The sequence below is a fragment of the Chelmon rostratus genome, chromosome 7 (assembly GCF_017976325.1).
Source record: "Chelmon rostratus isolate fCheRos1 chromosome 7, fCheRos1.pri, whole genome shotgun sequence".
NCBI lineage: Eukaryota > Metazoa > Chordata > Actinopteri > Chaetodontiformes > Chaetodontidae > Chelmon > Chelmon rostratus.
In genome coordinates, this window is record NC_055664.1 from 15,495,197 (window position 1) to 15,519,251 (window position 24,055).

Here is a 24,055-nt window from a genome sequence, read left to right on the forward strand (position 1 = left end):
CCTCTGGAGAAACGTGAGAAACTGGTTGAGACACACAAGTGACAGTATTCTTGGTGAGGAAATGCATCATGTTGGAGTCTTGGAAACACAGAAGCTGTAAATTATAACTTCTCGCTGTACCTCGCTCCAGACCTCCGCCCTCCTGCTGCTCTCAAGTTCCTCCTTTTTTTTTGCACACTGCAAAAAATATCCAGCTCAAGAATCCATTTGCACACGATCACTGGACTCCTGCTGAGCGATCATATAAATAAACAAGCTACAAAAGAGCTGGGCCCGAGCTGTAAAGATTGTATGATACAGTTTATATTATCATGAAGGATCAGATTGAGTGCGCGCCTGGATGACTCGTTCAGACGGACATTTTTTACAGCGCAGACCCTCCGCTCCCTGCCCCTCCTGCATCACTTACCTCCCCGCGTTGCACCGCCGCTCCTCTCTCTCTCTCTCTGTCTGTACACTTTCCCAAGAGGACCAGTCCCTGTCAGACTCCGTCCACACACACACATACGCACACACACACTCACACACTCGCACCCCAGCACGGACGCTGCAGGACCGACCAAACAAACCATGGCTGTACGGGACGCTGGCTCTCTGCTCGTCGGACTTCTGGTCCTCTTTCACACCTGGGGAGGTGAGTGTGCGGGAAACGTCTGGCTCTGGATCCGTGCAACACGAGGATTTGCGCTGCCGGTGGGATATACGCGCTGGTGTATGCGTTCAAACTCTTTCTACATCACAGAAACAGCTTAGAAGAAGTTTGTCACCAAACTAGGATCACGGCACTGCATTGTGGGTGATGTGAGCAACAGTTCAGCTCTATCTTGCATCTTCATAGAAGTTCAGCTTTTCATCATTTACAGGAACCATTCAAGAGGCGTTTGGGAGCTGAAGGGGTCCTAGTTCAGCTGATGTCTGCACAGAAACTTAAGCTCCTTGCAACATGCTCTGCATAGAGTCTTCACTTGCTTACATTACTTTTCAGCACAGATCTATTCAGTTTAACCTACGATCTACGCTGTTTAATGCTTTATGTGCACAACTGATTCCTCCAGTCCCTTATCTAAGTAGAGTCCTCACAGAAAGTAGGTTTTACGATGAGACACTTCTGTTTATCAAGAAATGAAACCGCCACCCAATTAAAGGCTGTGGCTGGATGCATCTCCTTTGCATGGTGGGTGTGTTTGCAGGTGGTGTAGTGCATCAAAATGGAGGAATTTAAACTCTTTTTGTGGGAAACCGATTGCTGCTTTATTGTGAAGAAACTCAAGTTGAAATGAGCATAATGAGACGTCGCACTTTGCTCATTCCCATGGCACATGAACTTGTACTTTGCATAGTTTGCTGCATGTATTTTTAGCCACCAGCCATCCACAGAGGTCCGCCTGTACTCCCCTTCTGCTTTCTGTCAGCTCTTGCCCAGTTCGGTGAGTGGCTGGAGTGTCTGTGCTTCACAGGTTGGGAGCGAGATATTCGCTTCTGAGTGAAGCCGAAGGAAAGAAACGTGTTCACCTGTGCAGTTTATCGTCTCGGTTGGCCTTTAAATCAGCAGTGGGAGGCTAGAAGAGAGCGTGTGAGTGTAGATTTATACGTGTGGTGTTATGTGGATGTGAAGGGCACGCTCTCTCTGCCTCTTTTCAAAACACTTTCTGCGTTGGAGTGTCGGCTTTACTTGTTTGTTTAAACAAGACAGGTCAGTGTGTGTTTGGCCCCTCCACCCCTTCCTCTGTGGGAGCTTGACTTCCCTCTTCGCTTGCCCCGCCACTCTCCCCACGTTTTTACCTTGACACGTGAACCTCTCCCTCCCTCGTCCCTGTATTGTGCTTATCTCCTGTTTAACTTCGGCCTCGCCATTGTCCGTGATCTCTTCCAACCCTCGCTGCTCTTATTAAGTCCACTTCCTCTTCTTCTCCTTCTCTGGCTTTCTTCACGTCTGTGCTGGTACCCTTTGTCTCCAGCCCAAATCCACCCCACCATTCATCATGTTACATTTTTTTTTTTAAATAACTGAAGCACAGCTGTTTGACCAGACAACGATATTTACATCTCAGTGAGGAATTTGGCGTTAGATCATCTCTGCAGAGCTGTTTGCACTGTGCTGGATTTCAAACAGTAAAGATTGATGTGAATCTTTTCCACCTGTCAACAGTAAAGCCAGTGCACCGGCCATTCAGTTCTAGTCTATAAAAAAAAATACAATACCCACCACAATTTCTCAAAGTCAAATTTATAGTTTTTGCCAGAACAACCGCCCCAAACCCAAAGATTAGGTTACCATCATACCAGACAAAGAAAATCAGAATATGTTCACATTTGAGAGGCTGGAACCAGCAAATATTTGGCAATTTAGCTTGAAAAGTGACTTCATCAGTCGGAAAGGTCAAAGTGCTGCAGATTAGGCTGTCATCAACTTCACACCGGATTATTTGTTCACGATTGGAAAAAAACAAGCTGTTTGTGGTCAGGTTTTCTCCCCCTCTGAGTGTTCAATGGCTATTATGTTGAGCATGATGTTGGTTCACACCCCTCAGGGCTGCTTTATCTTTATGCACATGCAGCACGGATGGGTGCCAGATCTCCGTCTCTAGAACCCACTGACATCAGAGGACATGCTGTTGGTCTGTATTGGTGACCCCAGATAAGGATACAATTCACTTCCTGTGACATCTACCAATCAAGCCGGGTCAAAGAGCGGCTCACATTAGACCTCGCTCACTTTCTGCTGGGCCGAGGCGCCGTGCTTCGGTTTCATGCGCTCGGAACAACTGCCGCTCTTCAGACATGCACAATCAGTGGCCTTGTTGTGCCTCGACCACAGCATAGAAAATTGAGGCCAGGCAATCTGGCAGAGGATCAGGAGAGTTTGAAATGGAAGTCCCTAACTTCAGACCTCTCTTCTGGCCGGGACTGTGATGTGTCCATGCACATGTTTGTGGAGCAGGTTGGACATTGTTAAAAAATGGTGGAGTTTTGAGGTCCTGCATCTCTCACTCTCACATTCACTTGTATTCATCTAAGCACATTGTTGGAGGACACATCAGTGTGTATCAATGGAAATAATCACGATGCGCAAAAATCAGGTCCTTGTGTGGAGAAAGTTTGCAATGGGCACATGGTGTCTTATCTCTGTCCTGAAATAAAGCCGTGAGCTGTTCGAGCTCTCTGTTTATATGTTCCCATGCAACAGACTCAGAAAAGGAGCCGTCCACCACTGTTCTCTGGCCATGACAGAGCAGCATCAATCTGGAGATGTCTGAAATTGTTTTGGTGAATTTACTGCTGTTAGGATTAGTGAAACATAATCCAGATCCCCAGTGAAACATGGAAAGGAAACAGTATGAAGTCGAGAGAATACCAGTCCCACAGAAACTGAAAATACAGAGGACTTTAACAGAAAGGCAACCGACAGCAGATCTGAAAACAGCAGGAAATCCAATGCATATATCTTGACAATTGTTATCAAACATGCACACAGGTTTTGATTTTATCAGACTCAGACTGCTGGAAGTGCAAGTTAGTTTGTTTTTCCCTTTCTTACCATCAAACCAAAGCAAAGATGCTAGCGAGCGTCAGATCTTTCTTGTACTACTGAAAATGTGAATATCTGAGCAGCTGCAGGCATCTTCAGCTCTTATTTAGTCGGGTGCAACTCGTTTGGAGACTTCTCTCCTCGTGCTGCTGTTACACTCTGTTTCAGCACGTGACATAAACATTTCAGGGGATTTATTCCTCGCTAAAAGACGCTGTTGTTTCCTGCTCATGGTCTGGTTTGACCTGCTCTCAGTCAGGTTGGCCAGTGATGACATCAATTGTCTTTAAGCGAATATAGGGACATTTAGCGTGCCGTCATCCAGTAATCCGTACAGTAATTACCACTTGTGTCCACAGCTGTTGCTGTTCAGCAGAACTTACAAAAGCTGGCTCCAAAGGATTACTGTGAGATTATTACTGTAACTCTGTAGTAATTCCATTACCTTATATTAGACATTGGCAGCAATGTCCAGCTCTCGGAACTAAAATCAGAACCAGGAAAATGAAAATGATTGAGTGACCAGATAATGAAAACAAATCCTATTGTCTGAACCACTCGCCATTAAATATGAAGCATAAACATTGCAAACCACGTAGAATTAAACAAGTGTTTGGTGTAACGGTCTGATGAGGACAGAGACTACAGTTTCACTCAGAGGTCGTGGCTGCAGACTGTCGTCACACCAGACTCTGTTCATTTTTCATGCCATTAAGGTTTGTGTGCGAAAGTGTTACGGAGAAAGCATTTGCTGACTCATTTGTTGGTAAGGGTACAGGATTGCATGTGTCTGTTTATGGTGTGTTCTTGTTTGACTCTCGGCCTGTCTGCTGCAGGTCCACTGTCAGACTGAGGACTGAGGACTCCTCCCTCTCTCTGTGTCTGTTGTGTACACTTCTAGTCATTTTCCAAAAAGAGTTCTTGGCCTTGAATAAATCCTCAAAACCTTGTTGCATTGTTGTTGGCACTGTAAGGTTTTAAGTGTGTGAAATGTGAAGAAAATGAAAGCCAATGAACGCTGCGTTTGTTTTCAGGTGTTTTTTGCGGAAACAGAAGCGTGTTTCCCCGCTGAACCATTTAATGGGTTGAAGCTTTGCACTTGGGAGCATGAATTGTAGAAGCAAAAGGTTTCCTTTTACTGTTTGATCTTCCCATTGATGTGAATAACATCCATTATCACCATTACCTGGGTCAATAGCAAACCAGTGATGGAGAGGGTGCGGGGCTGTTACTGGTGGAGAAAGCTCCCAGGACTTTGTGCTGCTGTCATCGGGACCATTTTGTGTGTGCGCTTCACGGAGTAGCAGCAAATGATTGTTTGTATAATGTAGCTCAAGCAAAGAAACAATCTGCAGCCAAGCCGTGTTGATGGATATCTTGTTATCAACACTTTTTGTTGCCAAAGCGAGTGGTCTGACACTTGTTTACTGTGTAAAAGGAAGGAAGGGGGTTAATATTCCACTTTGTTCAGTCTTCGCTTATCAGAACAATGGCAAAATACACTTTTTGTTCATTTTTCCTCCAAGGGAAAATCATTTTTGTTGTATCCATGTTGGCTTGGAATGGACAAACATCTGTGACGGAAGGGATTTTGCAATAGCCACCAAATAATCGCCTTCAGACAATGGCGATTTTCCTGATTTGTTCAGTTTCAGTGCCTCTTGTGACATTTTTCAACACAGTTTGGTTTTTCTAAGAAGCACACCATCAGTGATGAAAGCTTTAACACAATATTGGCCTTGTCTGCAGATGTGCAATGTGGCATTTCATCTGTGAGTCATATTGGAAGGATCAACACACACCGGACAGCTTTAGCCTACTCTGATGTATTGCTCCATATGTGGCTGCAGGGCAAATCCATTCATATCTCGCAGTTTAGAGCTCACCTTTAGTGAGCGCAGCATCTGCAGAGCCATTTCTCCTCCGACTGTGACCACTTACCGCCGCTCTGACGGCCTTTGAAGTCCCTGATCAGACGGACAGCTGCGTACACCTGGCGCCCTTGCAGTCCCCCAAAGACTCAAAGACACATATAAACACACACACACACAAAACATGTACCCACTCAGGTCAGCTCACTGCCACTGCTTAATGACCTGTTGTCATCGTATGTTATTTTAGTTAAAGTGGGGTTACTGTTTCGCCGCTGGTGACACAGACAAGCTGTAGAGCCCGACTGTCTAAATTCATTTTTACTTGGGAAGGTGCTGTCAGCGTTACGGCTCCGCCATCATTACGGCACCTCAGGCCTCACTTTCTATTGTTTTATAAACTTTACACCATCCCAGTCGCACAAAAGGAAAGGCATCTTTTAATGTGTTGGATCGTGATGAGGCTTCTGCAGTATGTCATCTTAAAAGTACAATCTCTACCCATATAGAGAGAAGTGTCATCTCATGCTTAAGATATTTATAAATTCACTAATTTCATTCATAGCAAATAAATGGGATGTTATTGACAGCATTTTAATGTATCTATGAATATGTATTTTTCTGAAAATGCCCAAACTGTGTTGTCGTCTGTAGAGTTTTGTGGGTCCCTGTGGAAACAGTTTCATTAACACAAGGCTAATGAGCACAGAGTGTAAAAGCCTCAGCACTGAGGAAGGTGTTTGGCTTTGACAGGAGCTGCTACCTGATCCCTGAGGCAACCGGAAAGCCAGAAGCTCACCGTTAAACCAATGTGTAGCCTGGAACATAAACCATATTAAAAGCCTCTCGTGTTTTTCTGACACTTGGAAAGCAGTAGAATTGTAAAATTCCCCAAAATGGCCTATCTCGTGAATTTCTTTGAATGACCTAGACCTTTCTTTATTGCAGTGAGAGAGGTTAAGAGGTCAGGGTGGGGCCTTCAAAGCCACTTGAGTCAAAATGAATGAAACTACAAACAGGATGAAGGGTTATTTTTGCATCTCGAGTGTTTTGCAGGTCTGAGCCTTGTGCGCTCTGTCGGAAAGCAGGATGTAGGCCTGTTCTCTCTGGCATTGTGTTCACAGCACAATTCACTTGTCAACTATTACAGGACTGTTTATGTGATCCCTCCATTTGGAAGTCATTTAAAAGTCATGAGCTGCTTTTATGAAGCTGGCAAGTTGAAGAAGCTGATCTGCTGTCCCTATCAAGCTGTCAGGTCCTGCTTGAGCAAGGCACTAAACCTCAAACTGCTCTCGTGGTTCAACACGGTGGGATTACATACTACTGAATACAAGATGAAGAGCAGATATACAGGGAACTACCATCAATGTATTTCGGCATCATCAACCTTATCTTCTCATCACTTCTTATCCTGTTCATTCAATATGAATAATTGCTCTTTTATCCTTCCAGATTTTGTGCAAGACGAGTGCACTGAGGTTACTGTAATAAATGTAACTCTACTCTGTGGGATGGCTTGCTAAGTTAAACTAGGGTCACGGTTGGAACAACAAACCAAAGCAAACTGCACAGTGTTGTATCAGCCCTGAAATAAACTCTAAACCTCCAGTGGGTTTTTTTTTCTTTAGACGAAATGAGAAAACTCTCATTAGCCAAAAACATCAGCATTGCTGAGGTCACCGAGGAGACGTCTGATTATGTAAGACGTGTTGAAGAGGTGCAGTGTGCTAGTGTTAGGTCGAGGCCTGAGTAGATAACTCTCAAAGTTAAATTGATTTATGCCCATATTTTAATTTCTTATTGAAATAGTCTCTGCAAACGTCTCTGAAAACGGTAGAAAAATATGCTTCCAACTTTGTGTTTTTCTTCCCCACAAGAATGCTGTTTGGATTTTCGGTATGCTGTTTTGGCTTACTTTGATACACAAAAGTAATAATTGCGGTTTGTATTTGGCCACGGAGGTTTGTGTCACTTTTTATAGCGTCTGAATGGGGACGGATCAGCCGTTTGTGAAGGGATAAATGTGAAGAAAACGAAGCTGCTGTTTTGATCACAGAGGAAGGGCTGTGATCTGTGCTGTAGCTTGTGACTCTGTGTCATTTCTATTAAGTTTTTTACAAAGTCATATTCACTCCAAACCAAAGCCGTCTCTTTGTTGCAGACTGGAGCCAAATGCAGCACTCTCAACATACAAGAATGATCAATATAGGACGATTCCGCGTAATCCCAGATTACGTCCAATAACGCCATAATGTTTTCAACTAGATGTTTTTTAAAAAGACTTTCTGCAATATCTGTGCAAAATAACTACAGACAAAGATGGTTATGGCCAATAAACTATATATTTTTAGGGTTGGACAACTAAAAGTTTTGGTCAGAGGTTATGGAAACATTGTGGTTACTGTTATAGGCTCCTACATGGAAGTCAGACGTGTATATCCACCACCCGACCTCCACACTCTAACTTTTCACCTTGTTACATGCTTCCTGCATCTGAACGTTGGCATTAGACGTAAATTATGGCATGCAGAACGGTTGTACAGCAATTCCTGTGGTGGATGGACTGTCAAAATCATAAAACATGTAGATGAAATTAGACTTTAAGTTCCACAGAGATACACAATTAAACAAGCAACCGGCCCGAAAAGCTAAATACAGTCTGTGGGTCTGAATGGGTAATAAAAGCTGCAATTATGGAAAAAGATGCTTGTTGTCTGTTTACCACGGCAACCAAGAGTAGAAACCATTCAAATGGTATTTGCTCTGTGTGCATATTAAATCACTGTGTCATTAATGAATTTCTATAGTGCATCTATGTATGGTTACAGCTCACTGGTTCAATATTAAAAGATAACATTTCCTTTAGTAAATGTTTAGATTTTATGAGCAGTTCATGCCAGTTTCAGTCTGTGGGGCACAAATGTTTGAGATCTGGCATTTTTGTCTCGGAAATGCTCCAATTAACTTTCTTCACTGTGGTTCAAAGGTTGTTTAGTGGCCCCAAGTCGAGCCAGCTGTTCCTTCTTGTCAGTCACACTGACTCCGATGTCAAAATGATGGTTTCTACATGGTGGTTTGGCTTTAAGAAATAGTGATCATTCTTAGGCGTTGCACGGGCGTGGAGTTTTACCAAAATGTTGAAATCGACACCAGTTCCGCTGTCACATGGGATAAGGGATGTGTGATATATGGGAAATGCAGGCAAAAATTCATCAGCTCCTCTGACATTGCAAAACTCCCACTTTGCTTAATTTGCAAGAAAATTGAGTAATTTATGCCCATCGAAACCAACAGCACTCTGCTGTTGTTAGTTGTCTGAGGTGTGCAGTGTATTTGATAGAATACAGTTGTTTTAATACGCATATTTTGTTTTTTTTTAACAACAACTTAACTAGACATTGTTAGAGCAAGAGAGACATGAAAGATTGCGGTTTCTTTTAGCTTCTAAAAGAAACTAAGAGTTTTTTTTTTATCCACTATGAGATTTTTCTCTAAACTTATATAAAAGGAGAGAAGCTTTTAACATGAGCATCCGCAGAGCTGCAAGACATCCTGCAAGCAAATGTGTGATCCTGGAAAGCGTCAATTAGCGACAGTAATGCAAACACGATGTTAAAGCAAAGCCGGTATCTGAGGAAATGGTATCTGATGCTGATAAGATGGCAACAGATGTGGCTACAAAGACAGATTTTTTTAAAACAAGTACCTCTATGGTACCTGCTCTCAGCTCTCGGAGGTGTTTTATTTTTACTTTGGTGGTCAGAATACCATATAGACATTTAAATACCTGGTAGACGTCCCATAAAGTGTTATTTTGTTGGTGTGAATAAAGATTATTGATTAGCAGCAGAGGAATGCAGAATCATCTCATTCATAGACATCTAGTCCATCGCTGCTTGCTGCGCTTTGATTTCTGGCAGAGAAGTCGTCTCTTTTTCATTCTGACGCTGTGACTTAAACGCGTCCTCGCCTCTCGTCTCTGCTCCGAGGTCAAACACACACAGAGCCCTCTCTGTCCCACTGTTAAGTATGGCCAATGTGTGGAAAACGCTCCCTGCTCGGCTGAGGGGCCTCTCCTTTTGCCCTCTGGTCTTTTTTGTGCGTTTTTTTTGTGCTGGAGATGAGACTCCAGTGCTGCTTGTTTACTGGGAACTGCAGCTAATTGCTGAAAAGGATCTAGCGTCTGTGCTACTGTCAACTGAAAGTTATATTACTAATAAATCCATCATGTGTCCTCCCGGGCCTCCTTTTGTGGGAAGTCACCAAATAAATGTGGCTAGAAGGTCCAGTTAAGGCAGGATGATTTAGACTGTGGTGCCATGACGGGTCTTAGACATCAGTCTGTCCTTGAATGTGGTCTTTATTTGGTGGATATCCACTGTGGACAACTTGAGATCCTAGCCTCAATGAGCATACGAACGGCTCAAATGCCAGACTTAAAAAAACACAATCGACAACACATTGTGGCATTTAGAAAAAAGCGAAAAAGACTAAAAACAAACATTCGATAACGTATCTAGCATAACAACAGACACTCCAAATACAGAAAACTTAAAGTTCCAAAACAGAGTTTCCAGGGGACACTAAAAGCTGGTGAACATGCTGGGACACAAGTTGTTGCCATGCTCTGTGGCTCATGGAGTTAGCCTACTTATGAAGCATGATGTAGCCTAACATTGCTTGTATCATGCTTCGTCATGGAGTTAGCCTACTTAGTGTCAAGGACTTAGCCTACTTGCTAAGCATGATGTAGAGTAACATTGCTTGTATCATGCTTCGTCATGGAGTTAGCCTACTTAGTGTCAAGGACTTAGCCTACTTGCTAAGCATGATGTAGGCTAACATTGCTTGTATCATGCTACTTCATGGAGTTAGCCTACTTGCTAAGCATGATGTAGACTGACATTGCTTGTATCATGCTAACTCATGGAGTTAACCTATTTAGTGTCATGGAGTTAGCCTGCTTACTTTGTGTCAAGTCATGGCGTAAGTCTGCTTACTAAGCATGATACAGGCTATGATAGTCTCCTTAAGGCTAATTCATGGAGGTAGCCTACCTAGTGCAAAGTCTTGCACTAAAGAGTTAGCCTGGTTTAGCTTGATGCAGGCTAACATCCTCAAACTGCAGCGTGCTGAGCTCAGTGCCGCCATAGAAAGAGAAGTAGCCGAGATTTGAGCTGCAGAAGCATAAAGCCTGAGATGTTCAGGCTCTGGCTGATCCTTGGATCTGAAGTTATCCTCTGGGAGCTGCACAGGCACAAGTGGAGACTAGAGGCATGTCAGGATCTCTGTCTATTCTCTGATGGTTCAACACCCTGCTTAATAATGGATGTTGTTTTCCTGAAATAATGCTCTGTGCTGATCTAATGCACATTAGGAGCCTTTTAACCTAATGCAACCTACCAGCCCTCAGCCACGACACTGTGCTGCTGACTCCAGCCAGCAGACCGATGTGTTTGCTGTGGCTTCATAGTGTTTAGTTACAGTGGATCACTGTTAGTAGTTAAATTTTACAGTTTGCCCTTCTCTCAGGCTTTAGTGTTTGTCTATGGAATTATTAAGGCTTGAATTTATAGTGTTTTCTGTCATCTCAGAGTATATCTCACAGCTTTAGTTATGCGTCAGTTTTTTTTTCTGTCTCTTCTAAAGAAACAGTGATTACTGAGATAATTTTCTCTATGTAGGTCACACCAGACTTTCAGTAGGAAGTGGTCTGATATGATTTGATTCATTCATTTCACTTTTGTCTGCCTTCTCCAAGTAGAAACAGCTGATGCAGTCAAAAGGGATCATTGTTTGCCTCATCATGCGGCACCCGCAACCTCAGATCACAACATGTGAGAAATTTTAAATCCATCTTTTTATTTGCCCTGTGCTAAACAGGCAAAGCTTATTGGCAAGTAAAGCATGTGAGCAAGAGATGAGTTTACGTCAACACTCATGCTGTATTTTGCAAGGACCTGAGATGACGTTTATTGGGGCAGTTTTCACAAATTATCATTTTATTTTTTACTTGTACTGCCCAAGGGATTTTAACTTCTGCAGCTATAGTGTCTCAAACAGACTTAAATGGTATATTTACCTCCAAGCATGTGATGCATTACCCACATAAAGATTAAAGTGTGCGACTGTTTTAGGGGATTTTGTAATTATTAGTGCATATATACAGAAAGTTACAGTCTTCCATGAAGTTGAAGCCTCGATTTCACAAGGCCTTTACAGGTTCTGTGGAATGGTGTCATTTGACAAAGTTTAAGAGTACTGCAATTAGAAGAGTGAACATGAACATCTTTGTCATGGCTGCGACTTTTTCTGAAAGCTCTGATATATCCGACTTGGTGCTTAATAATAAGGAAGCCTCTGCAAATCAAGAAAATAGGGACGCCCCAAGTCGGCCAACGTTCCAATTTTAGTGGATATGTGTTATACTGTTAGTGCAAATACTTTTTAACCCTCACTCGACCAACTCTGTAATCATGCAACCATCTTCAGCGGTTATGTTGCATGAAAGCTTGCAAGTGGTAAACAAGAATCTTTCCCTTCTCTACCATCCATCCCACATAGCTTGAATGCTGCTGTAGGTCACCACTGAGGATGCACCGTTTCCCAGGAAGCGACAGATTTCCAGGACGTTAAAGTGCCCATTTCTTGGGATCTTAAACTCTTCTAACTGATGATATATGTTCACAGGAAAGCATTTGATTTTTGTCAGGGTTTTTTATTTTTAAACGGCAGATTGCCATATTACATATGAGAAGCACTTAAGGCTGACACATACTGATGGTGTATGATGTGTGTAAATGCAGTGTAACCTTTTACATACTTACTGTTATTAGAGTAATAATTGATCTCTGTTCACTTTAGATTTGCACTTTTCACTGAACTCATGATATTTACTGGATGTTCTCATTTAATCAACAATGTCACAGTTTAGTTTGATAAGCAGGCCTCTCTAATCCATCATGTTAGGTTTGTTGCAATAGATACACGCCCCAATGACAACATTGACTCATCTTTTATATCACTTTTCAGTATGTTCACATGAACAGTGATTGGCCTGTTCATGTCAGAGATAACTGGCCAATGAGACTCGGTCCGTGCGGGTCCAGCCTCTGTACGGGGCAGTACCAGCCCAAGAACATCACTGTGAACCACACCCGGAAATCGGTGCTCCTTCTGTCACTCTGAGCCCAGCGCTGCCTTACTTTACCTGTGACCTAAATAAATTCTACATCTGTGAACTGATGATGTCTTCTGCTTGTTCTTGAGCTTTCAACTAAAGAATCGGGCTAACAGTAGCAAACGGATGTTCTGTCATGAAGGAGCAGTGAATGATTTTGCGATTCATTAATGCCACTTGCAGCTTCCACCAAAAAAGGAGAGAGCTGCAGCTCTCCTGTGAGTCGATTGGGGGAAATGCTTTCAGTGTGTGTGTGTGCGTGTGTGTGTTTGTGTGTGCAATCTATCTTTAGCCATAATATGCCAGCAGCAAGCAACGTACATCTCATACTTGTGAAGCCATGTCATGGGACCCCTCTCTCTCTCTCTGTGTTTCTGTATCATCACAATCAGCATCGTACAAAAATACCGTCCCTGTTGGCCTTTCCCATACTTCCAGGCAGCCTGTGTTATTTTATTTCTGCCGGCTCACAGAGTGGCTGATATGGAGACCATTTTGTCTGGGACGTGGGAAAGAGGATGGAGGGGGCGTTTGTACCACCATGGGAGCAGGCATGAGGAAATGGCCCACTGAGATACACTCAAACACACGCACACACACAGACGTAGAAATGCAAGTAGGCATAGACTTGTGAGATTGTGAGAATAATTTCACTGTCGTTTTTTTTAATTATGGGAGTCGTGGGTTTGGACATGGGAAGATGACTGCAGCCCACATGAAGTCAGAAGTCACGCTGTATATTTAACACATACTTTATATGTATCTCTGGGTGTGTGTAGGCATATCAAAATAGCTGAGTGTGGAAACTTTGAGTAAAGGGCAGAAGGCCCTGTCTTGTTGCCAAGTAGTTATCAAAGGCAGGGGAACAGAGTGAACTCTCTTTGGAGTAACTGCTGAGGGAAGACCAAAGAGATCCTTGCTGAAGAGGGATTAGCCTCAGGTCAGTGAACCTGTGCTGCTCCTCGCAGTTGAAGGCCTGAGGTTGTATCTTCACAGCTGTGTTCTGCCACTGCTTTGAAATTATTTTGATGCGAGTCCAAGAGGCTTCACTATCTGTAGGTTAAGTGTGCAGCTTTGGCACAAAATGCCCCAAAATGTGGAGTGAAACAAGTTGAGTCAACCTTTTTCACTGCTGATATTTTTTTTACTTGTTCAGGTGCAACTCGTTGTTGTTCTTATCAGTTCCAGCTGTGCTTTTGCTTTTTCTTTCGAAATGTCTGCTCTAAGTTGGCATCCAGAGAAGCTGTACTGTAAATCTTTTTAAAGCAATACTTTGGGTTTTTGAGTTGTGGGTTTTTTAAATGATGATTAGCGACTAAAGTCACGTCTTATACAACAACAAATTAGCCTTTTAAGACTTAAGTTTTTGTATGATTGAAGAAACGAGACTGTACTTGATAACATAATAACATGCTTTAGAGGTGATGCTAGATGGGTTTTGTTACCTTTGGAAAGAGCCAGGCTAGCTGTTTCCCTCGGTTTCCAGCCTTTATGCTAAGCTATGCTAACCAGCTGTTGGCTGTTAGCTGTTTCCCGCCCGCCTCTAGCCATGCAGACGGTATCGGCTTTATTTGCCAGACGTTTAAGAGATTCATCTCTCTAATTCAGTGAGACACAGACAGAATTTCACTCTCATGCGTTATATTGTGGTGTCAGCAGAGACCTGATGTTTTGGTGAACTTCATTTCTTCACTGGATTGTTCTCCTGGTGGTCACTGAGCTGCTCTGCTGCGCCCACTGGGCACTAATTACCTTGCTCGATGGCACCTTGATTCTAGTTGTTGACGAAAGCAAGTCTGCCACTGCACCCCTGTTAGCAGTGACCTCATATGAGACCCATTCAAAGCTGTATTACTGTACTGTTGTAACAGTTGTGAGTCAGCAGAGCCCCCCTAAAAGATGGACTGGAGTCAGGCGTGCTGAGAACCGAGCCAGGTCTAGCCTGGACTGATCTCTGCAACAGGTGGTCTGTTGAAATGGAAACTAGCGTCAGATCACCAGGAGAAATCAGAGAGCGATGTGACTCCCCTCCCATCCTCCCCTGTTGTGTGGTCCTCTCTGATCCACTGTATTTACATTCTTTGTATCCTTCGTCTCCTCTGCCTTTTGGAAATCGTTAATTCTGATGGCATGTTGAGTGGATACTGCCTGCGCTCGGCTCCAGCACCCTGGGGATCTGTGTGTGTGAGTGTGTGTGTTAAGGAAAGTGTCTGGCAGGTCAGTATGACAAGTTGACCTTGTTTTCTCGCAGGCATCGTGGGAATGTGCAGTTTGGTTGCTGCAGCTGCCGCTGTCCATCTCATTGTCTCTGCACAGTCATTAAAATGATCACCTGAACCCCACACAAACAGAGGAACACTCTGTACTTGCAACTGTGTGCAATGTATAACAGTCATATCTAATGATTATTTGCATTATCAATTCATTATTAAGTTTAGTTTGTCTTTGTCAGTCTGCAAGACATCAAAAAGTGTTCAGAGGCCCAACTGGTTAAGATGCACACCGTATAATTGCAGCATGCATTCCATTACCCTTTGTCTCTCTGCAGGTTTCCTGTCTGTCTACATACAGTCAGCTGTCTATTAAAAGCAAATAACAGGAACTCCATGTTTCCATCGTTTCCCTCGTGATCGTCATGTCTAGAGCTGCAACAATTAATTGCTCCATCGATTAGTTGTCAGCTATTAAACTAATCGCCAACTAATTTGATCTTCTGAAATGTAGTTTCTTTACGGCTGTAAGACAGTACACTGAATATCTTTGGGTTGTGGACAAAACAAGACATTTAAGGACGTCATCTTGGGCAAACACTGACATTATTCATCATTTTCTGACATTTTATTGACCAAACAACCAATCGATTAATTGAGAAAATAATCCACAGATGATTCAACTATGAAAATAATCATTAGTTGTCGCCCTAGTCGTGTCAAAAGATTAGACATTATCTGCTGTGACCACTTCCCAGAGTTGTGAAGTCCTGTCAGGCAGTATGGTAAAGTAGTATTTAAGTAATTATTCTAAATTGTTTTGCTGTCTGCTGAGCCTTCAAATGTGTAAATCTGAAACTCCAACTGGACTTCCTGAATCAGAGAACATCTTCACTGTGGAGTTTCCTTGTAAATAAGAAAAGTTTGCAACAAAATGGGGACCCACTCTTAAAAAACGTTGCCCTACAGTGCCTCTAGTGGTCAAAAATCCAACAGGATCTGTGACATTTTCTGGAATAGCTGACTTAAATGAAGTGAACGAAATGCTCTTAACTAGAGCTGCAACAATTAGTGGATTAATCGCTTGACAGAAAATTAATTGCCAACTACTTTGATAAATGATGAATAATTTCAGTCATTTTTCAAGTAAAAATGTTAAACAAGTGTTGGTTCTAGCATCTTAAATGTAAAGTTTTGCCGCTTTTCTTTGTCATTTATGATCCTAAATGAAGAGTCTTTGGGTTTAGGACTGTTGGCTGGAGAAAAGAAAGAAATTTGAATGACTATGACTGATTATGAAAATAATCAGTGGATCGATAATGAGAATACTCATTATTTGCAGCCCTACAGCTAGTAACAGCGGTAACAATATACCTGAGGTGTGTTCGCTCAGATCTGTTCCCTCATACATTAAACATTATTACAACGTGATACTGATCAACTACATCTAGTTCACAAATCTGCACCTCTCAATATCTTGATCCATTCACACCTAAAATTCCTCCGGAGTCTAGTTTCTAGCTGCTATTTCTGTTTGCTGCTGTTGGCCACGCCTCTCACGTCAGCAGAGTTACTGTGTGCAGCCAACATACTGGGAACGGAGCCACCCCCCCAACCCAAGGTCGCGGCAACAAGACCAGCTTTAGAAATGCCTTCTCTTGATGTAACCTTAATAAGATCACTGGAGTCCTCATTAATACATGAACGACTCGCTAACTGGTAACAACTAATGCAAAAAAGAAGCATGCATATTTATGAAGAAAGAGTAAAACACACTTGGGTCAAAGAGCCGGATGTCGGGGGGTTTCTGGAAAGATCCCTAACGAGCACCGTCATTAACTGTGGATCAAAGAAGCTTTGAATTCTCTGCACAATTAAAGCTTGCAGGATTGTTAGATGGATCTGCAAAATGGTGTTACAAAATATTTAGTATTTAAAAAAATAAAAGTAAAGGCTACGCGCATCATGTATATTTATTAGGCATCCTTTTATTTGAGTGGCTTAGTTATGGCATTATAAAACCTGCTGCACGTTTATGGAGAAACGCGTCCGCTGTGCCAGGAGCTGTGCGGGGGATTCATGAGTCGGTGAGAGTCCCGCTTGTTCTGAATGCCTGAATAAAGCCGAGAGCCCTGTGTGGTGTTTGTTAAAATGCCCTGTGGTGCGTCACAGGACCGGTGTGATTGATGAACGAGTGACGAGGCCTTTAGTGTTTACGTTTTCAAGAGTTTCTCATAACATCCTTTTGCGTCGTGTAGAAAGCTGAGCTGACCCGAGATAAGTGGGGCTACTGTGCTGGTAATGGATCTGAGGAGGGGGTTACATCTGCCCATCATTCAAACATGTCTGTGAGGATTCTCAGTCTTTCAGGAGGCAGGATTTGCTGTATTTACTATTAAAGTTCCAAAATCACTGGATCTTATAACTCCCCCTCTGCAACCTGGGCCATCCTCTGCTAGATCCCCCTGACCTGATAAATGCCCCACGGGTTTGTAACACAGGATTAGGTAACTCTGATGACATCATCAGGGTCATTTTCTCAGAGCTCTCCAGCTTACACAACTGTTTTCACAGGCGGAGTGGTACTGCCCATGATACCCCAAAATCCTGTGCTGTGTGTGAGACAGATGTCCTTTAAGCTCCAGGCACACCTGAGAGGTTCGTTGTGCAGCTTAAAGCAGGTTGTGGATGGAGAGTAGACCAAGAGAGAGATGGAGAGAAAAGGGAAAGGTTCATGCTGCCACCCTCTGAAGTCCAGCCAGTCTCCAGTTAATTTGTTTTTGAATATGCAGACACGCTGGTGTCTTTAGAGTTATGCCGACATGGTTTTGACTAAGCGAACATGCATATTTGATGTACTGTTTCATGCATTATGTATGTGCATAACTTGTATACAGAGCTGTTTGTCGTCTTTCTCTATTTAGATAGGATTCCTATGAGTCCCCACTCTCTTACATTGAGATAAATATCTTGGGCTCTGTGGAAATCTGCAAATTAGGCTTTTTTTAATAATCAAAGGTTATCAATTTGAACTTGAGGATAATAATGTAGAGACTAATGGTTTTGGTTTTATGAAACATGAAGGGATGATACCTTTTTTTTAGGAAAAATCATGAACTTGCTTGATAAGGGCTATCTAAAAGATAACAACTCAACATTTGTAAGGCCATAACTGCTCCAGTGCCTCTTATCACCAGATCTCTAACAGCAGTTATGCATATCTCTGGCATGAATCAGAGAGCTGCTTAGACGAATGATTCCGACCAAGTAAAAAAATGCCTTTGAATGACATGACTTAAATAAACTTCCAATCCTGCAGCTAATCAGGAGAAATAAAAGTGGAAGGTCAGGGAGGGAGCACTGGAGCTCTGAACCTCTCTCTGCGTTTCTCCTATCACCGCGCTGAGTGAGAGTTGTTATCTTCAGCTTGATAACATTTTCCTTCTCTCCGCAAGATAGTTCAAGTGTGCCATTGAGGGATTAGCGTGATAAATGTCAGAGGCCGCAGCAGCTCGCGGAGAACCGAACACCCACTTCATCACGCGTCTCCGTCTGCCACCTTGATTTCTCCTCACGCCCACCTCCATCTTTTTTATTTTCTGTCCCCTCTCGCTCGTCTGTTACCTGTTTTCTCCTGTAAACTCTCTATTCAGCCGTCTCAGATCTATTTACATCCATACAAAGAGCAGCTCGACTGAGGCCGTTTTCCCATGCTCCCTCTCTCTGTCTCACCCTGTCCTGAAGCAGGGCTGCTGCTATTTCTGGTGCCAGTCGGGTCAGTGCACTCTAATTCTGCTGTATCATGTAAGCAAACAAGCTTGATAGGCCATTGTTATTCTTAGACGTGACAGCGCTGGAAACATGTCCCCGAGCTGTCGCTTCATTTTACTGCCGCGTTTGAGGGGAAATGTTTGGTTCCAGGCGACGTGCGCTGTGGCATGCGTGCTGTGTTTCGGCACAAACCAGCCAGAACGCAAATTTAACATGTAATTATTTTGTTATTTTGAAGCTATTTATAATTATGCTTTCACGTGGCGCCTGTTTTTTGACAGGATAAGCTAGTGGGTCATGGCAAGCAGTTAAAAGTAGACTCATGACCAGACACACACACACACACACACACTGACACACACAGAGAAGCTGTCTGTCCTCCCCTTTTAATATAATATTCATACTTGTTGTTTAATATCTTCACTCAGTGGAGCCTCAGCCTTTTCTGCCAGACATAAATTAAACATGAATTAGAGTCCAAGCCGGGGAAATCCTCGGTATGTAAATATTAATACACTACCTTAAAATCCAACCTCGTGGCAGAAGAAACATGTTATATAAGGACTCTGTAATGCAAACAGAACTGCATGCTCTCTCTTTCTACATTAATGGATTCTGGTCTACATAGTTCCTTTTAGAGAGAGCAGAGAGGTGGTTGTTCATCACAGAATTAGGTGTTGGGGAACTGGCGAATGAAGCATAGAAACATAGATAAGGATGTGTGTCATGTGCTAGTTGTGGTCTGAGACATTTGCAAACCATGAAATAATGTGTTCAGTGCTGGTGGTTAGTCTCATGTTCAGGTGTGTGTTTGTTTGTGTGTGTGTGTGTGTGTGTGTGTGTGTGTGTGTGTGTGTGTGTGTGTGTGCGCGCGTCCTACCTCACAGCTTCCAGACAGACAGGCTGAAAGATCTCAGGTTGTGTGTGTGTGTGTGTGTGTGTGTGTGTGTGTGTGTGTGTGTGTGTGTGTGTGTGTGACCTCAGCGGTCATCCTGTCAGTCGCTGCTGCTGCTGCTTTGATCTGAATCTTTCTTTTTTGTTTCACAGATTTGAGGAAGTGCTTTCTTGAGATTTTCCTCCCCACAGGCAGTGGAGCCTGAGCACATCAGTGCCAGTCTGTCCGTCCATATGAAAGCTGTCTTGACAGCTAGTGGCCAGCCTGACCTAATCTTTGTTATGGATATTTGATTGATTTTGGCGACCTCCTGACCTTTCCTCCAGCACCACCATCAGGCTCGATTTTCCACTTTTACACAAGAACAAATCTAATATTACCAACAGATTGTCCTGACATTTATTCAGTATACTCATGGTGCACAGAGGGTGAAATCAGCTTTCCTATCACCCCCCCAGGTCAAAATGTTTGCAGGCAAGATGCTTCTTATGCTGCTATTAAATTCACAGAGCATGTTCATGCTCTTACAGTTCTGAACCATTTTAATTTCCTGTCCTGTTGCACCACCCACCCTGTATCTCGTTGATTCTGTCCATCATCTTTGCACAGTTTTTGTCTTGTCTCTTGGCACGGCTGGCCTAGCTTTAAGCTTTCCTCCTTGTTGCAGCCACGTCTCTTGAAAAATCTGTTTAAAACCTAATTTGCAACAGCAAATAGGTTTAGAAAGAATCACAATGCCTTTTAGAGTACACCTTTCAGTAACACAGTGAGGAAACATTGTTACGGACTTATCTGTCCTGTCAGTAAATGTTGATACTGAACATACCAGCAAAATATGCACTGACAACACATGTTTGTTCTCCATCAACGTGCCCTCTAGCACTAGCACTGCTCTCAGTGATTAAAGCATGGTAGCAGTTATTTCATGTTCATGTTTAGCGCTCAGTTAAGGCGCGGGAAAAACAGGATGTGATTGCTTTGTTGACGTTCAACCCAAACCACAATCTTCTTTCCCGGAGCTTAACCAGAGGGATTCTGTTGTCTAAAGCCCCGTCTCCGGTGTCACAGTCCTGTGCTTTGTTTCCTGCAAAGACACAAATGGAAAAACAAACTCTCAGTGACTTTATGCCACTTTTTGCCACTTCCCCTAAAAGAGACTTTTGTTTTCTTTTGTTTTTTGAATTTTTATTATATTTTCATTTATATTTTGAGGGTAGAAAGCTCATCAGTGCAGTGTTTTTATGCATATGCAGCACATGCATCTTCTATATGGACTAGATAAAGAGAAAAAAGCGGAATCATTGTGGGAGCATGTTCTGCACCTGAGTCACGTTTCTGCCACCCAGTTAGATTAATGTCAAAAAGAGTCCAGGCCGGTAATCTGGTCTGAATGTCAGTTAACGTGCCGAAGGTGGACGTCCTCTCCTCTCCCTCGCTGATGACCATCTGTGGTCTGGGCCAGTTGCCAGAGCAGACAGAGGGAGGCTGGTCGACTGCAGCCCGTCAGACCAGATTCCAGCCTTTGAACCACCACATGTGAGGGAGGACTGTGAAGTGTCTGTTTTACGGTTGGGGTGCTGATCACCTGGCAACAGTTGTCTTTGTAGGAGGTTTTCTCTACACGTTCTTATAGCAGGAGATCTAAATGAAGAGATTTTATCGGTGTGGATATGCAGCCACAGAAGCTCAGAGCCTGGCAGGAAGCTTTGTTATCACAGCTCTCCACTGACACAAAGCGATTGTGTATCCTGACAAAAGCCTCTGACTTCATTGTAGACATAACAATGTGTTTGATATGACTCCCCCCCGGAGATTATCTTATCCTCTCTGCCTCTGCTCGCCTTTATAAGGGGTGTTTTGTGGGGCTTATTTTCTCTTATCTTTAAGGGCACCTCATTTTGCAGCACCTTTGAATACAATCCACCCTCTTTGTGGGATGAGCTGTGTTTTGGGGGAGAACAGCTGAACCGAGACGTTTATGCCTGTTGAGACATCACCTGCAGCCCCGACCGGGGCTCTTTGATGCTCCGATTATCAGCGCTGACATACTAATTGAGACGTGTGTGTGTGCATGTGTGTGTATGCGTGTGACCTAGACTCAATTAGTGTCGTAAATCAAAGCAAAATATGCCTTTTAAGTGCAATGTTTCTCTGATATGTCTTCTGTGTGTCTGCGGGAGTATAAACAGTGCTGTTCTTGTGAGGGGGTTTTCTTCTTTCTGTGCTGTGGGAATCCTTTGAATGCATTCTTGCTCACTTGAGTCTTCATTTGAAGTTTGCATTATGGTTTTCGTCTGTCTTGCAGAAAAAAAAATTCACATCGTATTTTTCACATGCACTGTATGTTCTATATCTGCTTTTTTATGGCCTGAAACATTCAAACTTGTTTGAAGGAACAGTTCAACATTTTGGCAAATGAAATATCTGCAAGGGAAATACAGTACTAATAAGATACAGATGACACGCTACTAGGTTAGCTTAGCATAATGACTGGACCACAGGGGAAACAGCTAGCCTTGCTCTGTCTAAAAGCAGTCTTGTCATCATAGTGAGGCTGAGTCTTCAGGAAGGCTAACTGTTTCCCCCTGCCTCCAGTCTTTATGATAAGCTAATCACCTGCTGGCTCCAGCTCCATATTTAGTGTACAGCCTGAAGTGATAGTGATCTTCTCCGCTGCACCTTCACACAAAGTGAAAAAATTCTACGTTATTTGTTCACAAAGTCTGAAATTATTAGTTGATGAAAGCCACTATTTTGGCAAACATTCACATGTTCCAGCTCCATTGTTGCTGTTAATGTGTTGCTTCTCTTGGACGTAATGAACATCTTTGGGTTTTGGACTGCTGGTCAGTTGGCCTGTTGGTTTTATAGAGCAAGATTAATCATTAGATGAAAAAGTAGTTGACAGATGAATCGCTGATGGAAATGTGCATTGTCTGTTTCTTATGGTTTCTTATAGACATATTTTGATCATTACAATAATGTTTTGTTGGCTTGAACACTGAGTGTGACTCAGTAGCGGCGTCTAACAGAATACATCTGTTTCCAAACATGTTATACCCTTTTAATATACGGCTATATAATATACTTCCACATGTAACAGCACCACAACATGGTTGCAGTGATGCCACTTTGTAGGTTCCTACAGTATTGCATTTTCTATTATGTTCTGAAATTGGCGTCAGCAGAGGATATTTATTATAGCGGACAGAGCACATTCCCCTTTCTTGTGGAAGTCACACGCTCAGCACATCGAATTGTTGTCTCAGGGTCAAACACTGTCTTCAGGAGAAAACATATAGTTTGCTGAGGGGAGCTCATAAAACTGGAGAGGCCCAGCTTTCCCACTGCGCTGCTATCAGAGGGGATGCTTAGCTTGATTCTGTCATACTGATTTAGGACTATTATCCAATGTGCGCGGCCTCCAATATCTGCTCTCTCATCATCAGAGAGGATCGATCCGAGGCCTCGGAGTGCCAGCCTCTCTGATTGATGCGCTGTGGAGATGAAAACTGGTCAAATTACTAATGAGGTTTGATTGAGATCCCCACGAGCAAACAGACTCCAGCCTTCAGACAGGATGGGAAAGACTTTGTGGAACATTCGGTCCGATGCCAACAAGAATCAGAATATTCACCCCTTCATGAATCCCACTTCTTACTGTGGGTAAGTCCTCAGGTGGGGGATGGGAGGCTGCGAGTGAGTCAGCGTTGTCCTTCCATCGCTAATGGCCAGGAAATGTCTATGTTTGAGAGTCTAATTGAATTTCTTTAACAGGAAAGCATCCGTCCAGCTCCATTAGCCATAAACAGCAACACACAGCAGAGGGAGAGACAGGTGGGAGGGAAAAGAGGGGAGAATATCAAGGAGGGAGAGTGAGAGGTGGGCAGAGGGAGGAAGAGGTGAAGAGGTGAGGAAGACAAGGGGGATTCACGAAGAAATGAAATGTTGGTCATGCAGATGATGATGGAATGAAATAGCAGATGTGTGTGTGTGTGTGTGTGTGTGTGATAAGCTCATCAGCGAGCAGCTCTGGTGTTATGGTGATTCACTTAACTTCACATCTGATCATTTTCCCTGGACGTAGCATCTTCAGAATCCAGATGCAGTATAACACTGCCCCGATTCTGTCAAGCTTCTCCATCTGAAACATTTGTCTAACAGTTCCCCCATTTTTTAAGCAAATGAAATGTAAAACAATTAAGCGTTTTATAGAATTTCCCTCGTTTAGAGGAGACGGTGGGTTTGGCAGGGCTGTGCTCCACACTCCTGGCTGGAACCTCAGCAGATTCATTTTTCAGGTCAGAGGACTGAAACACTGACCTTCTGCTGTCTAACTTTAAAAAATGATTTTGACAAAAAGAAAAAAACTTCTAAAAGTGAGAAGTAGCTTTTGCTGAACAGCAGCCACTGTGGCCACAATTGGCAGTCATTAAAAAATGATAGAACAAAGAGTAACAGGAGTACAGGTAGAGGAGGGGCGTACAGTAGATTATACAGCCTGAAGTTTGCTAACATTAGCCACCAAAGGTCCTGCTCATACCATAACAAGTAAGGCTGAAGAGGCAAACCCAGAGGAAGAACATTTTCAGAGCT

General features: G+C 43.1%; 1 protein-coding gene across 4 annotated transcripts in view; it reads left to right on the forward strand.

The window, feature by feature from the left end:
* Positions 1-461: 461 nt before the first annotated feature.
* mcamb (melanoma cell adhesion molecule b) overlaps positions 462-24,055 on the forward strand; it is a 32,037-nt gene continuing 8,443 nt past the window's right edge. For all 4 annotated transcript variants that reach the window (XM_041939963.1, XM_041939962.1, XM_041939964.1 and 1 more), the window contains exon 1: positions 462-634. In XM_041939963.1, coding sequence (XP_041795897.1) covers positions 571-634 — 64 coding nt within the window. In that variant the 5' untranslated portion in view covers positions 462-570. The remainder of the gene's footprint in view (positions 635-24,055) is intronic.